At 42.1% G+C, this 24,848-nt stretch overlaps 1 protein-coding gene across 4 annotated transcripts in view; it reads right to left on the bottom strand.

Moving 5' to 3' along the window:
* rasgrp4 (RAS guanyl releasing protein 4) overlaps positions 1 to 24,848 on the bottom strand; it is a 40,531-nt gene that overhangs the window by 10,203 nt on the left and 5,480 nt on the right. For 2 of the 4 annotated variants that reach the window (XM_080427791.1, XM_080427794.1), the window contains exons 2-12: positions 21,000 to 21,175; positions 18,097 to 18,208; positions 15,272 to 15,334; positions 12,394 to 12,528; positions 11,137 to 11,272; positions 10,183 to 10,356; positions 7,881 to 7,997; positions 6,207 to 6,482; positions 3,734 to 3,814; positions 2,166 to 2,288; positions 1,350 to 1,459 (exon numbers count right to left, since the gene is read on the bottom strand). In XM_080427791.1, the coding sequence (XP_080283917.1) occupies positions 1,350 to 1,459; positions 2,166 to 2,288; positions 3,734 to 3,814; positions 6,207 to 6,482; positions 7,881 to 7,997; positions 10,183 to 10,356; positions 11,137 to 11,272; positions 12,394 to 12,528; positions 15,272 to 15,334; positions 18,097 to 18,208; positions 21,000 to 21,175 (1,503 nt within the window). The remainder of the gene's footprint in view (positions 1 to 1,349; positions 1,460 to 2,165; positions 2,289 to 3,733; positions 3,815 to 6,206; positions 6,483 to 7,880; positions 7,998 to 10,182; positions 10,357 to 11,136; positions 11,273 to 12,393; positions 12,529 to 15,271; positions 15,335 to 18,096; positions 18,209 to 20,999; positions 21,176 to 24,848) is intronic. The other 2 variants (XM_080427793.1, XM_080427792.1) reach the window with 2 other exon arrangements.

Here is a 24,848-nt window from a genome sequence, read left to right as displayed (position 1 = left end):
CTGTTCTGCTGTACTAAAAAGGTAAATAAAAAACGGACTATTTTATTAATTCAAAATTGCATGACCCTCCATTGGATTCAAAGTAAAATTACCTGACCCTCCCTTGGACCAAAATTAGAAAGGCATGACCCTCCCCTATTTTCCTCCAGGGACCCGCTTCTGTAAATTTCGACTGGTCCCTTACTAGAGTGTATGTCTGCCATTAAGGCCTGGACGTCAAAAAAAATCCTCCAGCTAAATGAAGCCAAGACTGAGGCGCTTATTGTTGCCCCTGACAGCATTGTTCCTAACTTAGGTGGTTGATGTTATTGGTTCCCTCAGAGACAATGTGCACCCCAACCTCAGAAACCTTGGTGTTAACTTTGATCAGTCCATGCATCTTGACACACACATCAAATCAGTTACCCGGACATGTTTCTTCCACCTTAGGAACATTGCGAAACTCAATTGTCAATTGTCTCCCTCCCAGAACTTGAGATGATTACCCATGCATTTATCTCCTCACGCTTGGATTATTACAATTCACTTTTCACCTGCCTCAATAAATCAACCATGGACCGCCTCCAGCTAATTCAAAAAGGTCCAGCAGAAGGTGCCACGTCACCCCAGTCCTGGCCTCTTTACACTGGCTTCCTGAAAACTTTAGGGTCCATTTCAAGGTCCTGGTGCTCACCTATAGAGCTTTGCATGGTCAGGCCCCGGAAACCTAACCGACCTGGTCCCACGTTATGTGCCAGGGAGGGCCCTAAGGTCTGCTGAACAGGGTCTGTTAACACATTGACCGCCGGGCCCGTAGTTCTACGGGCCGTTAAATCCAACGCTTAACCGCCGATCCCGTAGCCTACGGGCTGTGGTGCTTTTTCCTTTTTTTCGATTTTTTTTTTTTTTTTGTGGACATTTTTAAGAACCAACCTTAAAACGCTATTATTTGAACAAGCTTTTGCAGCTGTTACATGATTGTTTGTGTTGTTAATTGCTGTACTGCTTGAGATGAATTGTACAGGCTTTTTCTGTTCTACCTACTTTAATTTAATTCAATTTAATTTGAATTTTGTGAGTCCTCTCTGTGAGAAGTGCTATATAAATGAAATGTACTTACTTACTAACACAATTATATGTAAAATATATGCACTCAGAAATAAAACCATTTTCTTGTCTATTCTTCCATATGCCTCACAAACGTTTCTTATATCAGCAACCATCAGTGATGAAGGCTGCAACCATCAGTGATGAAGGCTGCAACCATCAGTGATGAAGGCTGGATAGCCACAATATTAGTGATTGTGATCAGTTCAGTCCTAAAAAGACACCTTAAGACCAGAGGCGGTGGCGTAACTGTGCTTCCTCACCTTTCAGTTTCGTGCGTGCAAAAGGAGAAGGGGAAGTTGGCCGCTATTTTCTCAAAGTCCTCCAGGACCATGTAGCCATCTTGGTTCTGGTCGTAATTCATCATTATGGACTGCAGGGGGAGACAAAGCAACTGTCAGCGAAAGCTGAGTTTCACTTTGCAAGCACAACAGGGTTGTTGAGTTGGTTCTGCTTTAGCAATGAGGAAGTGAAAGAAGAAGAGTGAGGCCGTTGGCAGGGTTAAAGTGAACATAAAGAGGATATGTCACAGCTTACATATCCGCTAGCATCCTGGGGTGTGATAGCACATGCGCAGTTAGAGCGTAGTCTGCCATTCAGCCAGATGATTGGAGTGTGCTCTTGTGCCATCTATTGTAATACTCCAGGAGTTCATCTTTGTTGTGCATGTTATGACTCATACCCTGGGTGAGGCTTGGGTGATGCTGCCTCAGCTATTAGGCTATATTTAATTTCCTTGGATTGGCAGTCGGACAGGAGGGACGGTCTCTCACGGTGTGATTGGCTACTAGGTTGATGAGCATCTGCTCATGATCGACAGCAGAGTAACAAAAATACAGAACAATTTGATATATGAATATCAATAATGTTTATTAATGCTTATTATTTATTTGATCGAAATGTGTCCATATTTTTATCAACATACGCTGTGGACAGCATCTACAGTATAATGACAGGGGTCCCCTGTTTCTCTGACACTGACACACACCCTTTCAGATGTGTGCCGATTAGCCAATCTCAGCGTGACCATCCCTCCAGGCTAAGGGTCCTCTGGATTCAAACTCCTGTTCCGTACTCACGTCCACCAGATGTTTGACGTGTTTGGAGATGGTGTCGGGGTCCAGCCTCGGTTTGACCCCGGAGCCCCACTCTGCTACCACCGGTGGTTTAACGGGAGTCACAGGCTGGGAGAGAGAGAGAGAGAGAGAGAGAGAGGAGCCATGATGAGACAGGGATGATGTTGAACACATACACCCACCACATAACACGCTAACATGACGTATGCCCCTTTGATGTGGCTACCTTTGATGATTTCTCAACAATCCGTTCGATGCTATTGTTTTGTTTTGTACCAGAATTGACACCCACAGCCTGGCATGATGCCGTTGTCCTTCCTTGAGTGGAAATGAGGCTATGATACACAGTACAACCCTCTACGGTCATTTCACTGAAGTGTACTAAAGTTTTATTCTCTCAGTTACAAATGGATACATTAACACTGAGGATTCTACAGTGTATGACAGGTGTTAAGAGAGCATCAAGTTAAAAACTCACAAAAGGTTCATTATGTTCTTTGATTGTGAATTACAAAATGACCCAAAAAGAATGACAAAAAGAGACCTTTTTTCAGCTGCACAGAAAAATAGTCTTGATCCAACTATGAGTCTATGGGGCTGGAACAGAGGTAAATGAAGGATTGTACGGGTCTTCAATTCTACCATTCATCACCACTTCAGTGTGTAGGCTATGTATATAGTCTGCTGTCTGTTGTACTTGTATGTTGTGAAATGTCCTGTGGCAACTTACGCTAAGGGTACAGTCACACATACGAGTCAGAAGCGGTGTAGCCAGCGCCCAGCGTATGCTGAGGCGTCGAATACTCATGTAGTCTTAAGGATTGTGGGCAGCATAGACATACATAGACAGATATATGCCCCTGTACGGCAGCACATCAATACCACCCCCATAGTATGTGGGGAAGCTTGCCATAACTCCACTGCAAGAAATATACCTGAGTTATAGAACCTGAAATTAAACTTTTTTCCTGTTTTATAACCATTACTGTTACTATCTATGTAAGATAAGATGTTTTGGTATGAAACCCATATTTTTTTTAATATCATAACACAACTACATAAGAAACCAAACTGTGTGAAAATCGGTTGAGAATTCAGCGAGTGAGGATTACTTTAACTGTGGAGAGACCTCCTGCTTCAATAGGCATACGTTGGGGCATACATGCTTTAATTAGGAGGCACATTACTCCCACAAAATATGAGGTTTATATATCTATGGTGAGTGGTCTATAGTTTGTAGTAATTGGCTCACCGAAAGAGAACTACAAGCAATAAGCCTGTCAAGTGATGTCAACGATGCGCTTCTTTCCTATTGGGTTGACGCCCAGTTAAAGTTCACCAATGTTGAACTTCACGCGTTGAACGTGATGTTTCGACACACCGCAACCCCTTCGATCCCATAGAATGGAAGTGAACAGGACGCTGATACTTCTGCCTCGTATGTGTGATCGTCCCTTAAATGTCAACATGATCATGTTCTGATCGTCTAACATTGCAACACATGCTAAAAACAAATTATTTGTATGAACTCTATTTTTGCAGATAAAGTGTTTGTGGTTCTGAATACTAACCTGTGTCTTAGGGTTCTTGGGTTCCTTGGTGTAAGACAACTCGTAGATCTCGTCTTCCGTGTAGTACAAATCTAGAGAGAGCTGAGGAAACAACAGGCAGAGGTTAAGGCTTACATTTACAAGTCCCCCAAAAACCATTCTTCTACGTAATGAATGATCAACTAGAAAGGTGCGCTCAGTAGAGAGCAAATCTCCACCAGTTGGCATGCATTAGTAATCATACTAGTGATCGATGTATGCAGCTAATGTGCATTTCTACACACAGCCATGTCACAGCAGTGTGACATGTTATTACCAGTTGTACTGTACATCACTGTACAACTAGAAGTGGTACACTGTACCACTACTAGTTGTACATCACTGTACCACTGTCTTCTGTCCTCTCTCACTCATACATACAGATTGTCTACTTTCCTACCTCTTTCTCTCAGATTTCTGCCATTCAAATTTAACTGTAATCAACACAGTCTGGTTGTTGTGTCAATTGTGTTTCATCACCAATAAATCAAAGGTTGTGATTTGAAATATTAGTGTGGTTTTCTTTTCTCCTCTGCGAGAGGATGTTATGCAATGCGAGGCAGTGGTCAGTTGACACTAGGCTTGTGACTAAATGGAAAACATAGTCATTTTTATATGTTGTTGTTTTGTTGTGAACTTGTATATGTTTGTCTACGCTGTGGTCTGAGAAAAACTGTATTTCGATCATCTTTATGTCCTTGAGTTATAATATTCACCAATACAGAAAAAAATACCTACTGCACAAGAACAATGTAGTAGTTAGTTTAACTAAGAGATTCCCTGATATATATATATATATGTTTTACATGCATAGATTCTCAACTCTAAGTTGGCATTTCAGTCTGGTTAAAAAAATAAATAATATAAAATGAAATTATATGAAATGTTTTGCTGTTGGGGGCACTAAGTATTCCCATTACTTGCACGATGCCTGGTACAGTTCTTTGTGACTCACAATTGTCACATCGAAAGTGTATATGGACATGATGAGATTTGTGGACTCAACGTCAATTCTGTGAGTTAAATTTGGTGGGGAAGACTGTCACTTCAGCTAAAGCACTACACTAGTACCAGTACCAGAGTGTTGTAATTGGCTAGTTAGTAGTGTTGATCCCATTAGCCAGATGGACAGGTGCCTGATGGGCTACCATTCCATAGCCTTGCAGGACACATATGCCATAGCCTGGCGGGGTGATTGTTCTGAGATTATGAATTCACAAATACACAACCGATATGAAACATATTAGGGAATTGAGGTCCTTCACTTTTTGGCAGTGTGTACAAAACATGTAAGAAATATGATGCTGGTCGGCCCAGTAGTATGTAAGATTAGCGCGCGCACGCACGCACCAGACATGCAAAAGTGTCACTTTTCAGCTACAGTCACCTTTTTGAACCCAAATAGGGCAATTGTGTGACACCTGACCCGAAAGAAAACAACATGTTGTCACCTTTTTCACCTCGGGCTGTTTGCATGCCTGACGCACGCAGTGTAGGAGAGACTTTGGTGGGATTCACTTCCAGTCAAGATGGCACACATGGTTCCTTAGCCAAGCGGCACAACAGTATGTCATTGACTGGCATAATGTGATGAAATTGTACACATACTGTATGTGCAAGTATGAATTTTCCTGAACAAATGCACCTGGCAAACCCTGCCATACCAACGGGTATTGTTCTACTGTACATCTCTTTCTTGTGACCTTTGACCTTTTCAACCCAAAGGTAAATAATCTCTTCTGGGCAGCCGTCGTCTCATTCCCAGACGGTTTTATGAAAATCCGCTCATCCGTTCTCATGTTATCAAAGAAACACATGTCCGCTTAGTATAAGCGACTTTGGGCTTGTTTTTCAGTTGCTTGTAAATAATTGGTAGTTTGCGGGTTGCGTTTTTTTGGGCTTGTTTCTAAAGTGCAGTTGCTTATTTGGGCTTGCTTCCTAAATGTTATTTAAACCAGTGGTTCTCAAACATTTTCATGTCAAGGACCTCCAGATTAATATGTGATTGTACACGTATCCCCATCTGAAAACATTATGTGAAATTATTATTGTGTTGATAAAACTTTTTTAAGATTTAAAGATTGTTTTGAAAATAGCAGATCTACAAGCGCACGACGTGTCGCATCGCGGCGCGTTGTGAGCTTGTAGATCGGCTATTTTCAAATGGCCGATGTATACAGTACACTGTAGGTTTAAAGTGCTCATGTGGCCTAGTCGCTTCTTTTGTGCTTGTTTTCATATACCTGGTTGCTTATTTCTCTCACAAAATCTGGCAACACTGATTACTGTCTCCTGGCATCAGAGACAGTAATCCGTCAAAACAAAACGTCCCTGGACTAAACTTATGCTCTACCCACTACACCACAAGGCTATGACCAATCATAAAACCCTGCCAAGCGATGACAAACACCATCTCAAGCCCTTTGCTCTCTGCCCACTGTTTTCATGCACTCACAGTGAGCAGATGAAGGAGGTCCTTGTTGGATTCAAAGGGTGGTGCGCCGCTGTGGATGGCCAGCAGGTCACTGATGTTGCTGTACAGATGCTGCAGCTTGCCCAGGTTGATCTTGTCCTCGTCCAGGTAGTCGGGCAGGGCCTCGTTCAGCGAGATGAGGTCCTTCAGATGCACGCCCAGGATGGGCACCTTGAAGCCGCTGCACTCGCTGTACACGCGCCGGTAGTTGCTGTAGTTACTGCGAGAGGAAAGCAGCTCTGTCATCTCACCCAGCGCCTAGAGCGGAGATAAGAGTGAGACGAAGGAAGCAGCTTTGGCACCCAGAAACATTTCATTGCCAATTACACCTCATATTGTTTAGTTAAGTGTTGATGCTCTCTAAGCCAGACAGACAGGCACCCGTTTGGCTAGTTACAGTCCATAGCCTTTGACACATATCCTATAGCCTGGACGGAGGATTGCTCAGCAAATTGCTTCACCCAAAAATGTTGTTGACCGATTAAAAAACATAATTGAAATGAGTACCAATATTTCCCCATACGAATCTGAATGCATCCACCTTATTTACATTACCCATTACCCGTAACCTAGCAAGTTAGTGACAACGTCGTTTTTGTTTTCTTAGAAATAATGACAATGTAGTATAATGGTATCCTATAGGGTGTATAGTTTCAATGTACAGACTTTTCGGTATTATACTACTTAGACTGATGATAGGTTCTTGGTTTACTTATGATCCTAGATGACTATTTCTATGCATTTGATGTATTACCTCGTGTTTTCCTTGCTTACTGTAAATTGCTCTGGATTAAGAGCGTCTGCTAAATTGTAAATTTTAAATTGTAAATTGTAAATTGTAAAGGTTGTGCTATACTGTGCGGTATGCTGATCTTCACCACTGCCCTTCATTGCATCCTGGACCGATCAGCATCATATATTGTAATATAAAATAAAATTTCGTTTGTTCGTTGATTTAGCTTTTTACTCCTTTATCTCCCCAATTTAGTCATTATGCCAATTAATTCCTCCCCACACACATTCCTGTGTGTTGTCACTGCTGTTGTATCCTACCGGGAGGACGTAGAGCCTCCATCTTAAGGCCTATTCATACTCGACGTAAGACCCTTAAGTATGCATAAGGAACGGAGGGGGAGACCAAAAAGGGGAGGGGGGATGGGGGGTTTGTCCGTCGATTATGTCATCCGTCAGCCTGACGTACCTGACGTACGTTCACTGCTTCCCTCTGGACGATGAATAGCCTCTTGGCCCTAATCACGCATAAGAAACGTGTCAAACTATGAATGCACTGAATGCACTGACGTAAAGAACGTACCAGTTCCTCACCCCCGACGTACGTCAATCCCCATCTCCGTCTAGTATGTACGCCACTTTACTCCTCCCGCCCAACACTCCCTGCTGACAGTTGCCGCCCAGACTGTTATAATAGGTGCAGTGATAAATATCACCAGCCCCCCCCCCACCCTCGGCTTCCCTCCCCCGAAACACGGGCCAATAACGTACGTATAGATCGCTCGACAAAGCCGGATGCACCGCGGTGGACCCCCAGACTCTGCGGTGGTGGGCAGGTACTTAACCACTGCGCCACCCGAGCGCCCAATAACTTGGAAGTTTAATTGTACATTCCAGCTGGTAAGATCAGTATGGGTACAGTACCTTAGTGATGTCCGGTGGCAGCAGGTTGGAGGTGTCCTTGAGCCTGGAAATGGAGCTGTGACACAGACCTCCAGTCACTGCCATCAGAGTGTTAAAGTTCTGCAGGGCACGCAACTTCTACGGATCAAGAGATGAGCAAATCAGTACAGCCATACGAGACACGGTTGCTTTCTTAAACGTAGCTTAACGAGAACATGTACATATCAGTCCAAAGTAACTTTTACAAATGTCAGTTTAACAAATCTGGTCTGGTCTGCATGCTCACCAAGTCAGATTCCTTGCACTGTGTAACTTTCTTTTTGAATAAAATGTAATGTTGTCCAATCTGTATGGTCGAGTATGTTAATACAATATAACTTATACAATTGGGGTGGTTGTATTTTGTCTCCCTGCTCTTCTATTGAGACATTTAGATTGTGTCAAAGGTCAAGTCTCACCTAGAGACACTGGATCTGCCGAAAATGTTGACCTGATGGTCAAGATTCAATTTATCCCCTGAGCAAGCAGGGGATATTAGCTCTATTAGCTCAATGGTAAAAATGTCAGGATTTGCGCAGGTAACCGTGTTCAAATCCAAGGTAGAAGAGGAAAGTTACATAGTGCTGCTTTAATAGATTCTGAAAAACATGCTTAGCTGAAGCAATTATTCAGGGCTGTACATCAGTACCAACTGTTACTGCTCTGGGCACATTTTCATGGGTCGCGAGTAAATACCCCTTTATTTTTAGTTTCCTACATTTTGTTTTTAATTATTATAATTTCAAAATATGTTTAAAAAAACAAAAAAAATGTTAAAAAATTTATTCTAATGTTTTTCAAAAGAATTCCATTAAAAAAACCCATTAATTAGAGGGGAAGAATACTTTTAAGTAGTAGTGAAAATAGCAGATCTACAAGCTCACAACACGTTGCATCTCGACATGTTGTGAGCTTGTAGATCGGCTATTTTCACTATAGTTTGGGTCCCAGGGAGACATCACATTTCTCTTTTTGGTCTCAAGCTAAAAAATTTGGGCACCACTGCTGTATAACATATGGGAGCATATTCAGTGCTTCCCATATAGGAAGCACTGAAAATGTGGGTGGGACAATGTAAGGGCTGGGGGTGTCATGGTCATTGCAAACAGATCACCGGTTTCGTAACCAGTAACATTTATTTATATGACAATGACAAATAATATGTCCAAAAGAACATAAACCAACAACATGAATAACCATTAACATCTTAACCCAGTGCCCAACTCAAATGAAAAGAACGCTGGACAGTTGTAAATAAAGAGATTCACGAGAATTAAAAAAGTGTTGTTGTGCAATATCAGGCACGTGCACATGTGAACCTGTGCACGTGAGGTTGTGAGCTGAGCTTTCATCTTGAGGGACAGACGTCAACGCTGTGTTAAAGGAAAACAATTTTACAAGTGACCCAGTTTTGGGCCAGCCAGGCTTTTCTTTGTCAAGACTGCCTGACAAGACTGCCTGACAAGCCTGCCCATTACTAAGGTTGTAAGTTAGCAGAAGTTAACTGAATAATAATACTTACTTTCTTCCTATTTGACCAAAATAAATAAATAAAAAGCCTCCATATGTCCACGTTATCTCAGGGTAATGAAAAAGAATAAAATCTGCACACAAATGTATTACCAAATATATTTTTGCAAACGGGAGTACTTTGTGGGTGTGCAAATGTTATTCTTTTTCATTACATGTTGAGCTTTTGATCCAGCACCCAGCCTTCTCATGCTGTGTGAGGGAGCTTATATAACCGAGCAATCGTCAAACCAATCTACTCTACAATCAAATGAAAACTACGCTCCCTCCCCATCTTGTCACTATTTTGGTAACATTAATCTTAACATTTTATTCTGACGTGTATGTATGACTCACCACTCAATTACCCGGTGCGTCCGAGCATCTAGCGTTGCACTCTTGTGTAAATGTGTGTGCATTTTATCTGCCTGGGTCACCAGTTCCACACCACATCTTGACTGCAGGTACTGTAGCAGTCAAGATGTGGTGTGGAACGTCATTGATTTGTGCATTCTCTCAATGTGGAATGGATTTGATGATGAAGCATTGATTGACTGCAGAGTGCTAAAACATTTTCTTAAATCAGTGGGGCTTCTCCTTCATATAAGGGCTCAGACACCCATGATATTGATCCATATATTGCCCAGCTTTACCCTACCAGTGGGTGAAGTTAACGCTGTGTGAGGATCCGGGACAGCTTTGATGGGTTATTTATTCCTGAGTGTATGGGGCATAACTACTAGCATCATAGAAACCTAACTGACTGTGAGTTTACCTGGGCAACATGGATGTATTTGGTGAAGACCTCGGCTCTCTGCTGGGCTGTGTGTCTGCTGAGAATCATGAGCTGGACCCATTGGGACACGCCGTTGCACATCATGACCGAGCGCTCTAGCGAAGGATTGTCCCTCACAGAGCCCCGTATCACGTAACTACGGTAGTCCAGGAACTAGCAAAAAGAACAAAGGGCAGTGGACAGAGGAGAGATCACATGGATTTCATCGATAAAACCACAAATCCCCATATATGGAGTACAATGATGTCATCAATATGACGTCATAGTACTGACGACCTAGACTGGCATGGAATCCATAGTTGGGCGTGCATTTCCAACTTGCATCGTTCCGACTTGTTCCCGAATTCTAGTGTCAGTATTGCAAGAAAAAAGTATCTCAGTATTATGAGAAATTAAGTTGCAGTTATGAGGAAAGGAAGTTCTTCTACAACAAAGAGCTTGAACAAACAATAGGAAACACCCCAGCAGTAAGTAAGTGCATGTGAGTGCATGTGAGTGGGTGAGGTGTGAATTGGGGGGGTGGGGACGTAGGTGGGGTTGGAGTTAACCCTGGTTTAGTATACAGAGCCGGGTTCAGGAAAAGGGCACAGGGTGGGGTTGTGATATTAACCCCGGTGAGAGTAACTGTAGGAAATTGCATCAAAGACAACAAAAACACCTAATCCTAAGAGCAGTGTGATTGTTTTGTGATGTTTTTCTTAAATGGGTGCACTTCCTATTGGCGGTCTGTTTTTGTATTTTCGAAAATATGTATTTATTTACAAATCCATAATACGATTTGTAAAAGAAAACCCCAAAAAGACCAGTAATTAGGCAGAAAGTGCTCCTATGTTCTGTGGTGAACGATGATAATAGAAATGATGTATGATGTGTGATATATTTATTTCGGATTATAATGACGATGAAAGATGATGATATTCTTATGAAACTCACAGAGATGTTACAGAAGTTCTTGAACTCCAGGTAGCTGAGGTGCTCAGCCATCTCGTCGGGCTCCATGTGGTCGAAGATCAAAGACACCTTTCTCTTCTTCACCGCGGGCGTCGCCGGTATGTAGACGTGAGAGCTTCTGGGGGAAACACCACCACATTGTTGTTTTATTTCTTAGACTGTTAAAAGGTTAAAGCACTATATTCTGATAGTAATCATTGCTATATAGAGTGTTTGTTCAGAAACATGAGTCTCTCTGTCTCTCCAGCTCTATGATAAACAGAAAATACATTTTAAGGTAGGTGACAAAAATCTGCCAATCAGGAGAGTACACATTTAATTTTTCAACTTCATTTTTATAGTGTTCCAGTTCCAATTTTGTCTGCTCATTTCTTTGTGTCATCACTTTCACTTTCACTTGTTTAATCTGTATCCTGTCTGAGTTCTCTATCCTGATTGGATCAAATCGGTATCCTGACCTGAAAATGCATTTTCTGTTTAATAAAGAGCTGGAGAGACATGGAGATTCCTGTTACTGAACAAACACTCTATTGCAATGAGTACTATCAGAATATAGAGCTATTTAACAATTATTTTAACCAAAAAATATCACTTACCCTACCTTTAAATATTAATACATTCTAATTGTATCTAATGTAATTTAATGTAAACGGTGAGGTTCTCTTATAAGCCCTCCTAGGGTTTCTTACCTCACCTGCACAATAATATTCTGTTATCTTTCCTTGGAAAGAAGTAGTATACTATGTATGTGTATGAATATGATTCCTATTGTGCAAATCAATAAATAAAATAAAATTCAACATGAGAACGCTGGACAGTTGTAAATAAAGAGATTCACCGCTAGAGAATAAACATGGCTAATTAATAAAACTTATTTGTAGAGCGCTTTTCAAACATCATAAAATGGTGCCGAAATATACAACAAATTAACACAGCCATGATCTTTCGTAAGTCATATAAATGCCATGTCAATGACTGCAGGACAAAAGATGGTATTTAATCAATAAAACATTATTTTAACCTATATTTATGGAGTATAAACTACGTAACACACATCATGTTTGCGCAAAATCATGTATATCGTCTCTGGTGTCGGGTGGCATGCCTACTTGTTGACAAGTAGTACTGCCTCAAGTTCATATGTGCAATAAACAGAGATTGCCTCTTGAGGTCGAGTCCTCGGCTAGGACATACAGTAAACATGTACAGATTTGCAGCTTTAACATCCTGATGACTCACGGGCAGGAGGTGTCGCTGCAGATCTGAGAGGTGGTCTCCTCTCCGTCGGGCCGGACCAGAGCCCACAGGTCCCCCATAATCTGCTCCAGCAGGGGGTCCGCCTCGAACACGGCCGGTACCTGGCTGATCCACTGCCTTACCCAGGACACCACAGAGAAGCACACATGTTTACTTACAGTACCCATACCCCAGAACCACAGCGGAGCCAGCAGTTCTGACTCAGATGCAGTAGCAACACATATACGCAGGGGAGATATTTGGAATTTAATGAAAAACAAGAAATGACAAAGTCATAATATACCAGGTTGCGGCAGGCTTTTTTCCCCCCAATCTGCAGCACAAAATGTAAAAGTGGTCTTTAAAATGAAATCTCAGCCATTCCAATGCAACCAAAATAACTCCACAGAGAGGTTCATTGGTTGGCTATCAATATAAAGTGTGTGTGTGTGTGTGTGTGTGTGTGTGTGTGTGTGTGTGTGTGTGTGTGTGTGTGTGTGTGTGTGTGTGTGTGTGTGTGTGTGTGTGTGTGTGCGCGTGCGTGCGCGTGTGCACGCTGGTGTCTGTCTGTCATGTTGTGAGCTTGTAGGTATAAAATCTAAAGTGGTAAATGTATGTTTTATAATAATGTATATCTACAAAGTAACACGTAACTAAAGTTTGCAAATAATTGTAGTGGAGTAAAAGTACAATATTTGCCTGTGAGATGTAGTTGAGTAGAAGTGAAAGTACTGATAATTGGAAATACGCCAGTAAAGTAGAAGTACCTCAACTGGTTCATTAATAATGTACCCTTATACATGTAGTGGATTAAGAACTACAAGTGAAGTCAATTTAAAAAAATAATTAAAAAAATAATAATATATATATATATATATATATATATATATATATATATATATATATATATATATATATACATATACATACATTATACATATATTATAATGAATTGATTACTGCAACAAATTAATGATACAGCACTATTGTTACAAGTTGTGCAACTATTATTTCAACTTAACCACAACAACAATATCATTATGTGCATGCAAATATGCACTGAAGGGCAGAGCAGCACTCACTCCAGACCGTTCTTTGCGATCCGGGGCGACCGTGTTTAGGGGCGAGGTAGAACGGCGCTGATCGCTCACCCCAGACCGTTGCGATCAGGGGCGACCGTGTTTAGGGGCGAGAGATAGTGAAACGGTCGCAGAGTTGTGGCTCGTACAGATTTTCGGAGCCTCAACACGTATGCTCGTCTGTTAAGAGGTGTAAAGTAACTAAGTACATTTACTCCAGTACTGTACAATGATTGTGAGCTTGTAGATCGGCTGTTTTCAGAGTATTTCAGTATGCGCGTGTGAGTACTCTGTGTGACGGTGATTGAAACCGACGGCATAGCCGTTTCAGTCATTCAGTCCAACTTGACTGTAGCCTGCTGTAGTAGCCTTTTCATACGTTTCCTTTGTCCTCATCTTGCGCTAATGCACGCAACTGTTGCGCCAGGTTGTGTTTTTGTTGTTTCGCATAAAAGCGTGCATCTGTTGTCCGTCAACAACACAGCCAGGCTCCCTCCCCACCTCCTTTCGCGTCTCTACTGGGTTAGGTGCCTCGGAGGCGAAAGGAAAACGCCGTTCGCGTGCTCAAACATGTTCATGGACCCCCAGATTAATATGTATTTGTCAACAGCCCCCCCCCCCCCCCCCATCTATTTTGTGGCAGGGAACCCCCTTCCCTGCGGGGACGGGCGATGTGAAGTCGGCGAAAAATAAATGTTCTGTCTGTCTGCATATAACACAGAGGAGGTGTAAAGTAACTAAGTACATTTACTCAAGTACTGTATAAGCGTGCATCCATTGTCCGTCAACAACACAGTCGGCGAAATAGAAGAACGCCGTTCGCGTAAAGTAAAGTACCCCCAGATTAATATCTATTTGTCCACAGCCCCCCCCTCCCCCCCCCCCCCATATCTATTTTGTGCCAGGGACGAGCGATGTGAACTGAAGTCGTCGGCGAAAATGTTCTGTCTGTCTGAGTACAACACACACAGAGGTGTAAAGTAACTAAGTACATTTACTCAAGTACTGGATAAGCGCGCATGTAAAGTAAATAAGTACATTTGACAGCAGGCGTGTGTAGTACTAGGCATAGAGGCGAGAGGCGTGTCTAGTCCCATAGCTTGGGAGGACGAGGCCGCCCCGTTCAGAGTATGGGAAAATGGGGAAATATCCCCATTGGCTTAAAGGACAGCCAATGACGCAAATCTGTCGAATGCAAATGAAAGTGTCGAATGCAAATCTGTAATCTGTCGAATGATGAGTAGTAGGTCTGCCTCTTGTTAGACCAGGTTTGACAACCTGGTAAAAAAATATTCAACTGAAATTCCACTATTATACAAGTTTTTGTTAAAACAAAACTTTTTTTTTGTTTTGTTAAAAGGTTAAAGCTCTATTTTCTGATAGCAATTATTGCTATAGAGTGCTTTTTCAGTAAAAGGGTCTCTCCAGCTCTTTAATAAACAGAAAATAAAATTTCAGGCCGGGATACCAATTTAATCCAATCAGAGAGAATCAGCTTGTGATTCATTTATTTGTCTTGTATCCTGTATGAGTTCCCTCTCCTGATTGGATAAAATCGGTATCCCGTACTGAAAATGTATTTTATGTTTACTAAACAGCACCTCTTGTTACTGTACAAACAGTATAGCAATGATTACTATCAGAAATTATACATATATTTAACACTTATTTCAACAAAATACATAATTTACAGCTCATTTAAATGATCAAATCTGACATATGAATACAAATCATCCTCACTATTCACTCTATAGTGGCACGACTAAAGAAACACACGGTTTGGGGAAAAGGCACACACTAACCTGATAAGATGACAGATCTGTGGCCTCCTCAGTCCCCTCTTCTCAAGGGGACAGTCCTTATAGGTGCCAGAATGTCAAGGAAGATCAATGATATGACAGCTCACTACACAGCAGCAGGCAACACACAACAAACTACACACCAGCACTCAGACCTACTTAAAATCAGCTTTGTCCAAAGTCAGTAAATACGCAGCGTGAAACAAAGCCACTTCTGTTTTATTGTTAGAGATTAATGCACATGTGACTGGGACCAATAGGGAGCAGGATAGGCCAATAGCAGTGCACTCTTATGATGATGAGGATGATAATGATGATGATGATGATGGTGGTGGTGGTGATTGGTGGAGCAGTGAGTGCAAAACTATTGTAATGAGGCTGTACCTTTATGTATGTCACTCTGTTAAAAGGTTTGTCCACCTGAGGGCGCTAAAAGAGGCAACCAGTTGTGGAAAAAGTACTCAATTTTAACTTAAGTAAAAGTATCAATACTACAATTTGGAAATACTCTGTTACGAGTAGAAGTCTGTAATTAAAAATGTACTTGAGTAAAAGTACAAAAGTATTGGCATCAAAATATACTTAAAGTACCAAAAGTAAAATGAATAAAAATGGGATTGGCTTTCAAAATAGTCAATTCGACTTTGCCCTCAATGCCCTCAATACCCGCATGTCTGACTAATACCTAAAAAAAGTGAGCGACACCCACAGCCACAATACTAGAGGGAGTGTAAACAACGATCTGGTAACACTCACCTATAGAACAAACATGGGGAAATTATCCTTCTACAGCACTGCCATCAAGTGTGGAATACCCTGACACCACCCCTTAAAAAATGTGGATCACTGGCTTCCTTTAAATCAGGCCTGAAAATCCACCTTTCAGGAGGCCAAAGGGGGGGGAAGCAAATATCACTTCTCCCTTAGAAAGGTGTCCCCCCACCCCTTTTTTCCCGTCTCGTATATATAGTGTTTTATATGTGTGATTATATTGTATTTTAATCACACATATAATAATAGAAACAAGTCCACAGGACTTTTTTTGTGTTATCCTTTTAGTACTCATTTTTGTATGTATACACATACAAAAGTAGTCGTTATGCAGAACGTCCCGTTTCACAAGTTATCATATGCCTTAAAATGTATTAAAATGTTTTGAAAATAGCAGATCTACAAGCTCACAATGTGACACGTTGGGACCTTGTAGATCGGCTATTTTCAAATAGCCAAAGTTGAAATAGGGCTGAAGTGGTTTATGTATGTTTTGTAATAATAATCAAAATCTACAAAGTAACAATTTACTAAAGTTTTCATATACTGTACTTGTAGTGGAGTAAAAAGTACAATATTTGCAGTGGAGTAGAATGAAAAGTATTGAAATTTGGACATACTCCAGTAAAGTAAAAGTACCTCACAATTGTACTTAAGAACAGTACTTGAGTAAATGTACTTAACACAAGCTTAGGCTGAAACACACTTGGATTTCATGTGTGATTTGGCCCACATGAAAGGCTATGAGCCGCATGTCTCAACTAGTATGCACACCTTTAGGTTGTCTTGTTATTAAAGGAGAATTCCGGACATTTTAAGTGTTATCTTTGATGTGTAGTTACTCACTCACCGAGTTATGAAGTGGCGTTGAGTTTTTCACGCGATTCCCCTGTCTGTGAGTCTGGTCGACCCCCACTATTGGCATAGTGGGAGGCGCGTGTCTTAGTGAAAATCGCCTAATTCCACAGCTCCAAACTTCTTTTTTTTCCACAAATCCTCCTCATGGTGTCTCCTGATACTTTCACATGCACTGTTTATCACTCACGAGCTGGCGTTCATGGTCAGCGACGTGAATGTTTTCCTCTCGCGTGAAATCTCACGTCTCGCGAGATTTCCCGAGGAGCGCAGTGAGCCGAGGACGGGAAATCTCGCGAGACGCGAGATTTCACGCGAGAGGAAAACATTCACGAATTAGGCGATTTTCACTAAGACACGCGCCTCCCACTATGCCAATAGTGGGGGTCGACCAGACTCACAGACAGGGGAATCGCGTGAAAAACTCAAAGCCACTTCATAACTCGGTGAGTGAGTAACTACACATCAAAGATAACACTTAAAATGTCCGGAATTCTCCTTTAACAATGGTTTTCATCATCAATCAACAGGTAGAGGCAGTAGCTTTACAGCAGCGTGCATGTTGTGCAGCACAGATACAGCATGGGGTGGAGAACAGTGGGGTTGTGAATGTGGAGGGACAGGCAGGACATAGGTCAGTAACACTGGGGTGCTTGTCCTGGTTCTAGTCTGCTGTAAGTGTAAATGGAATGAGGGAGAATGAGAGACAGTGAGGGATAGTAAGGGACAATGAGAGACAGTGAGGGACAGTAAGGGATAGTAAGGGACAGTAAGGGACAGTACGGGACAATGAGAGACAGTGAGGGACAATGAGGGACAATAAGAGACAGTGAGGGACAGTAAGGGATAGTAAGGGACAGTATGGAGACAATGAGTGACAGTGAGGGACAATGAGGGACAATCAGAGACAGTGAGAGACAGTGAGGGAATATGACGGATAGTAGGCGGTAGTACGGGACAATGATAGACAGTGAGGGACAATGAGGGACAATCAGAGACAGTGAGATACAGTGAGGGAATATGACGGATAGTAGGGGACAGTACGAGACAGTGAGAGACAGTGAGGGAATATGAGGGATAGTGAGGGACAATGAGGGAATATGAGGGATAGTGAGGGACAATGAGGGAATATGAGGGATAGTGAGGGACAATGAGAGACAGTGAGGGACAGTGAGGGACAATCAGAGTGTCATAAAGGATATAGGTTGAGGAGTTTCTGGGCGAAGGTCTGGGACGGTACCACCCAGCTGTGCATCATCAGCGTCATGTGGACCAGCTGGGAGCCTCGGGTGCTGGTCAGCCTGCCCTCTGAGTCTGAAACGAACACAACACAACCACTTTAAAGTTTTATTGACAGGATGTTAAGAGCGTACATTCTACAAGTGGTTCATTTAACCATTAACAACTAGAAAAAGTGCTCCTCGGAGCACAGGTCTCCGCCAGGTCAGGTAGGTTATTGTGGGCCAGCAATGTTTGGACTTCGCCAATCAGGATGGAATTTGAAAAATCGGACAGATCCCTCTTGATCACATGACTATAGAGATAATGTGAACCGATTTGCGTGATGTTTGGACAAAATCTGTAGGAGTAATATAAAAAATTAGTTTTGCAAAAATCGGCCTCCTTGCCGGGACAATGTGAAAAGGGTGACATTTCTTCCTCTGCTTAGTGGGAATGTGCGTGCAAAGTTTCACGGCAATCAAACACTGCGTTCATGATTTGAGGCATTTTGTTCAAAACGAGCCACTCCTGAAAACTTTAGATGTCAATATTAGCCAATCAGGATGGAATCTGAAAAATCGGACAGATCCGTGTTGATCACGTGACTATAGAGATAATGTGTACCGATTTGGACGTGATGTTTGGACTAAATCTGTAAGAGTATTATCAAAGACTGTATTCTGCAAAAATCTGCCTCCTGGTGGCGCTATAAAAGGCAGATGTGAAAAATGTCCAGGGAGTGTGTGTGCATAGTTTCACGTCGATCGAGCCAAAGGTGCCGGAGATAAGCTGTTCACAGATGGACGGACACAAGGACAGACAGACACACGGACGGACGGACAGACAGGGTCAGGGGTCATCAATGTGTCTGTACACGGACAAACAAGTCTGTGGCAAGACTTGTCCGTGTCCGATGCAAATCTTTGATTACTTTTTTTTTACTAGAGCCATTATACAGTGGCTGACTTGCCAGTCTCCAGGTTTTCTTCAGAATTAATGCAGAAATACCAGTGGTGTAAAGTAACAAAGTACAAGTACTTTATTTGAGTTTGTAGCCTATTCATCACAACTTTCACTGTTACTTCGATACAATTACAATATGAAAATTATTCTTTTACTCTTCTATCATTGGACACCTCGTTACTCAAATCAATATAATTGCAAGTGTCTCATCATACAGATATTGTATTATCCACACTGTTCATATTCACAACAGGCACGCTCATCAAGATGCCTGCTGTCCATTGTTGTATGCTGGTGATGTATAAAATAGGTTTAAAATGGTTACATTGATTTTGATGCTATTAAGCAGTTTTTCTGGGGACCCCCTGGAACCCCCTCAAGGACCCCTGGGGGTCCCCAGACCCCACTTTGAGAACCACTGGCATAGAGTGTCAGTACACCCAGAAAAAAAATCTTCCATGTCAATGAATGACCTGATTTTAACTTAATTTAACAGGATAAGAGCTGGGTTTCCGAAATGTCCTTTTATATTAAAGGTAGGGTAAGTGATATTTTTGGGTTAAAACAAAAGGTATTTTGTTAAAAGGTTAAAGCACTATATTGTGATAGTAATCATTGCTATAGGGTGTTTGTTCAGTAACAGGAGTCTCCCTGTCTCTCTAGCTCTTTAATAAACAGAAACTACATTTTCCGGTAGGTGTCAAAATCTCAGCCAATCAGGAGAAAGTACCAATTTTTAAGCTTCATTTTTTTATATTTTCCAGTTCCAATTTTGCCTGCTCATTTCTTAGTGTCATCACTTCTAATTTCACTTGTTTAATCTATATCCTGATTGAGTTCTCTATCCTGATTGGATAAAATTGGAAATGAAACTGAAACTGAAACGAAAATGCATTTTCTGTTTTATAAAGAGCTGGAGAGACAAGGAGACTCCTTTTACTGAACAAACACTCTATAGCAATGAGTACTATCAGAATATAGAGCTATTTAACACTTATTTTAACCAAAGAAAATCTCTTACCCTACCTTTAACACTCTAATAAAGACACTGCCAGACAGGTATTCAAACCTTGTTAAACCAGGTGCCAAACAGTGGCGGTGGTTACAGAACGTGCCTAATGTACTGGGCCTGGAAAAATCTGTCTGAGCCTGAGTTAGATATTATAATTACCGGTGGATGAAAATGACTATTCTTCTCGCTGTCTCTGATTGTCTTTAATGCTTTGAAAAGGTCAAAGCCATCAGTTCAATTTAGAAAGAAGAAGAAAGTGAAGCAGAAATTAGACGTACGTACAGAGATGGCCATGGAAATAATAATAATACCTTTAAAGCACTTTTTGAAACTGGGTTACATATTGCTCCATCTACGCCTTCCCTCTCAGCTTTCCTAGTTAATATCTTAATTAAATAAAATAAACTGCTAAGGATGAGGACTAACCACTCTCCCTCTTTAAAAACACAGCATGTGTTTTCTCCATCGTGTCTACTGGACTAGTATACATTTAGGGCTGTGTTCCTGGTAATATTATTGACCACTCATTTTGTATGTCCGTGGCAAACATTTTGTTTGAGCAAAATGTCCATAATAACCCCTGGACAGGGTGCAAAACATAGTCTTGGCCACACCTTCGGCCTGGCGGAGACAATAACAATAACATATTTTAGCTCTCTGAAATACTGCAATAAAGCACTTTACAAGTGCTTTCAGTGGCGGAATAGGTGATAGGACTAGAAGTTCCAAGAGGTTTTCACACAGTTAATGATAGTGTCGAGTTCCATTCATTAACCGTTGCCTTCTTATAGAGATGATTATTCAAGAACATATTGTTTGAACATGGAGCTATGAAAGACAGTCACTTTTTTTGAAGCAGTACAACCAGTAAAGAAAATAAATTTAAAAGAGATTAAGAGATTAACGGACCAAAGGAGTTGAGACACCGTTGTATGAGCTCATCCAGGCTGGCAGCACCGGGGCTGGGGGCTGGGTTGGGGGTCTGCAGGGCCCGGTTTATGTCCTGGGGGCTTGGACATGTATTCCTCCTCCTCGTAACCTGCTTCTTGCTCTTGACCCCACCAGGGCTCTCCCCATGAGGTTTCCTGAGAGAGAGAGAGGGAGAGAGAGAGACAGAGAGAAAAAGAAAGATAGACAGAAACAAAGGGTGTAGAGAGGGTGATGTGGTCAGTAGTGAGTAAGACATAGAGAAAGTGATCAACAGAAAGAAACAGTCAAGGAAGGAGAGAGAGAGAGAGAGAGAGAGAGAGAGAGAGAGAGAGAGAGAGAGAGAGAGAGAGAGAGAGAGAGAGAGAGAGAGAGAGAGACAGACAGACAGACAGACAGACAGACAGACAGACAGACAGACAGACAGACAGACAGACAGACAGACAGACAGACAGACAGACAGACAGACAGACAGACAGACAGACAGGGGGAGAAAGACAGACAGACAGGGGGGAGAAAGACAGACAGACAGGGGGGAGAAAGACAGACAGACAGACAGACAGACAGGGGGGAGAAAGACAGACAGACAGGGGGGAGAAAGACAGACAGACAGACAGACAGACAGACAGACAGACAGACAGACAGACAGACAGACAGACAGACAGACAGACAGACAGACAGACAGACAGACAGACAGACAGACAGACAGACAGACAGACAGACAGGGGGGAGAAAGACAGACAGACAGGGGGAAGACAGACAGACAGACAGACAGACAGACAGACAGACAGACAGACAGACAGACAGACAGACAGACAGACAGACAGACAGACAGGGGGGAGAAAGACAGGGGGGAGAAAGACAGGGGGGAGAAAGACAGGGGGGAGAAAGACAGGGGGGAGAAAGACAGGGGGGGAAAGAGTCAGATAAACAGAAGGCAACAGTGCAACACTGTGGTGAGTGGGTTTCAGGTCAGTTGTACTGAAGCATCCAGCTCCTTGCATCTGATCAAATGTAACTGTGTCACAGTTCTCTGAATAACCACCCCAACGTCACACTGAGACCAACAACACAGCTTGCTATCTGCACAACAATCATATTTAGCATCAATGGTATCAGCCTTTACAGGCTGAATTAGTTTGCACATAGATTAATGTATCTGAGTGTTTTTATTTAATCAAGAAGTAAATAAAAAGAAATACAACAAATAATAAATAAGGGGAACGAGACCTCTTCCAAGCACATGCTGGGAGTTGGAATGCGACCGGTATCAAAATACTACTGATATTAAAAGTTTTAGAATCGTTTGGGATTACACTTTGCATTGTGGTGCTGGCTTCATGATCAATGCAACATTTAGGGAGAGGCCAGATGAAAGCATAATTAGAGAAACACCAGTGGCTAACACAGGTGAATGTTATGCTGTGATGTGTTTCTGTTATTTAACGTAACCAGGAAGTGTGACTTCGGAGAACAGAGCTCACAAGTTCCCTGAATGACCAGATCTACATCCCCTTATCTAAGCCTCGCTTCAACCACACGCACGCACACACACACACACACACACACACAGACAGACACACACACACACACACACACACACACACACACACACACACACACACACACACACACACACACACACACACACACACACACACACACACACACACACACACACACACACACACACACACACACACACACAGACTTTATCCAAAGCAAGGTAAACACATACATGGAATGCAGAGAGACAGTGTGGTGCCAGAGACAGTTGCCCAGTACAAACACTGTATTTTACAGTTGGCCACTGACCAGTAGGGCTGTCACCATTACACATTTCAGTTGACGATTAATTGTCACTCAAATGATTTGCTATAAACGATTTAATTGTGTGTTTGGCATTGAACATTGGAACATATGAAGCCTTTTAGGCTTCGTGATAAAAAGATTTTGCACAAGGCAGATATGGCAAATAACTGAAAAATACAAATAAATTATTGACATATTTAAGAATTTAGATTCATGTAAAAAATAGCAGAAATAGCTGATCTACAAGCTTGCAACGCGTCACGAGCTTGTAGATCAGCTATTTTCAATATTTGAAAATGTGTGAAAATCTTTCAACATGGAAACGATTATGACAATTATGCAAAAATAATTGCGATTATCTCAAATAATTGCGATTAGACGATTATGTAATAATTGTGACAGGCCTACTGAGCAGCTGAGTGCCTTGCTCAAAGGCACGTCTAATAGTCGCTCTCCGGGTCGCCCAGATTTGCCCACCTGCTTGGGGAATTTGAACTATAGGCTCCTGTTCACCAGCTCATCACTACAGTGACATGCCCATGAAACTGGTTCCAAAGCCAGACTGCCTCTGTGCCGATCCACTGGGCCAAGCTCCCCACTCCTCCTCCTCCTCCTCCTCCTCCTCCTCCTCCTCCTCCTCCTCTCCTGTCCTCTCTCCTGATGGGCCACTACCTCCTTCGTCTCGCCTCATTACACTGGAGCACTGAAAGGACCACTTACACAAGAATCGGTAATCGTCACAACAACACACGGGTACATTGCTACGCTGTGTCAATGTGGGCAGGGGGGTAAGAAGGACACAGAGAGGTCACGGTCACTAGGCCTGTCACAATTATTGTATAATCGTCTAATCGCAGTTATTTGAGATAATCGCAATTATTTTTGCATAATCGTTTCCATGTTGAAAAATGTTCACACATTATTAAATATATATATTTTTTAGAAATAGCAGATCTACAAGCTAATGCGCCACGAAGCTCTTCAGATGTAGATCTGTATAAAATTATTAAATATGTCAATAATGTCTTTGTATATTTAAGTTATTTGTCATATCTGCCCTGTGCAATTTGTGATTACAAAGGCTAAAAAGCTGAAATTACATTTTGATTCATATGTTCCAATGTTCAATGCCAAAAACACAATTAAATCGTTAATTGCAATTTTTTGAGTTACAATTAATCGTCGTCTTAAATGTGTAATCATGACAGCCCTAGCGGTCACTGCCACCTGGTATGGGTTTACATTACAGAAATGGCCTTCAACAGTTTTTCTATCCTAGTTTAATCAGGGAATAATGTATACCTGAGAACCAGGTGACTGAAATTAACAACCAAGTAGGAAAGTAACCGCTCTCTGGGCCCTCAGGACCACAGCTAAGGTCCAATTGAGTAGAAAACTAGCAGTTGTGCACAAGCTAGTATAGGAGTTTAATTTCTGTCTTCTGGACTAGGTTTTTTTACTTGAAGGGCTACCCCACCCCCTCCGTGAAGCTTTTGTCACCAATTCTCAACCGCCCAGTGTCAAGAACCACAGGCCGGTATCACTCCTTTTGTTTCTTTCCAAAACACTTGAATGAATTGTTTCTAACCAGCTCTCTCTCTATCGCTCACCCCCTCCACTGAAACACTCCTCACAGTCACAGAGGCATACACCGCCGCTCAGGCCGCCTCCCACTCCTCAGTCATCATCTTTCTTGACCTGTCTGCAGCATGTGATACAGACAACCACTTCACCTGGTCCTGGACACTCCCCTTTTCTGTTAATCTTTTTAACATTTTAATTTGGTATCACAGGGAATATATTCTCAAATGGATCTCCTCCTACATGGGTGGTCAGACCTACCAAGTGACTTGGAGGGGACTCTCATCAACCCTTGCCCACTTGATTGAAGTCCCTCAGGGGTCAGTTCTCGATCCCCTCCTTTTCTTCCTCTACACCATGGGTTTTCAACTGATTATGAACCAGGGACCACCACCCTGACTGAGAATCAACCTGGGGACCACTGTTGTGTTGGGAGGG

The sequence above is a fragment of the Gymnoscopelus braueri genome (assembly GCF_963280865.1).
Source record: "Gymnoscopelus braueri genome assembly, chromosome: 5".
Classification (NCBI taxonomy): Eukaryota; Metazoa; Chordata; class Actinopteri; order Myctophiformes; family Myctophidae; genus Gymnoscopelus; species Gymnoscopelus braueri.
This window is presented reverse-complemented; position numbering and strand designations above follow the sequence as displayed.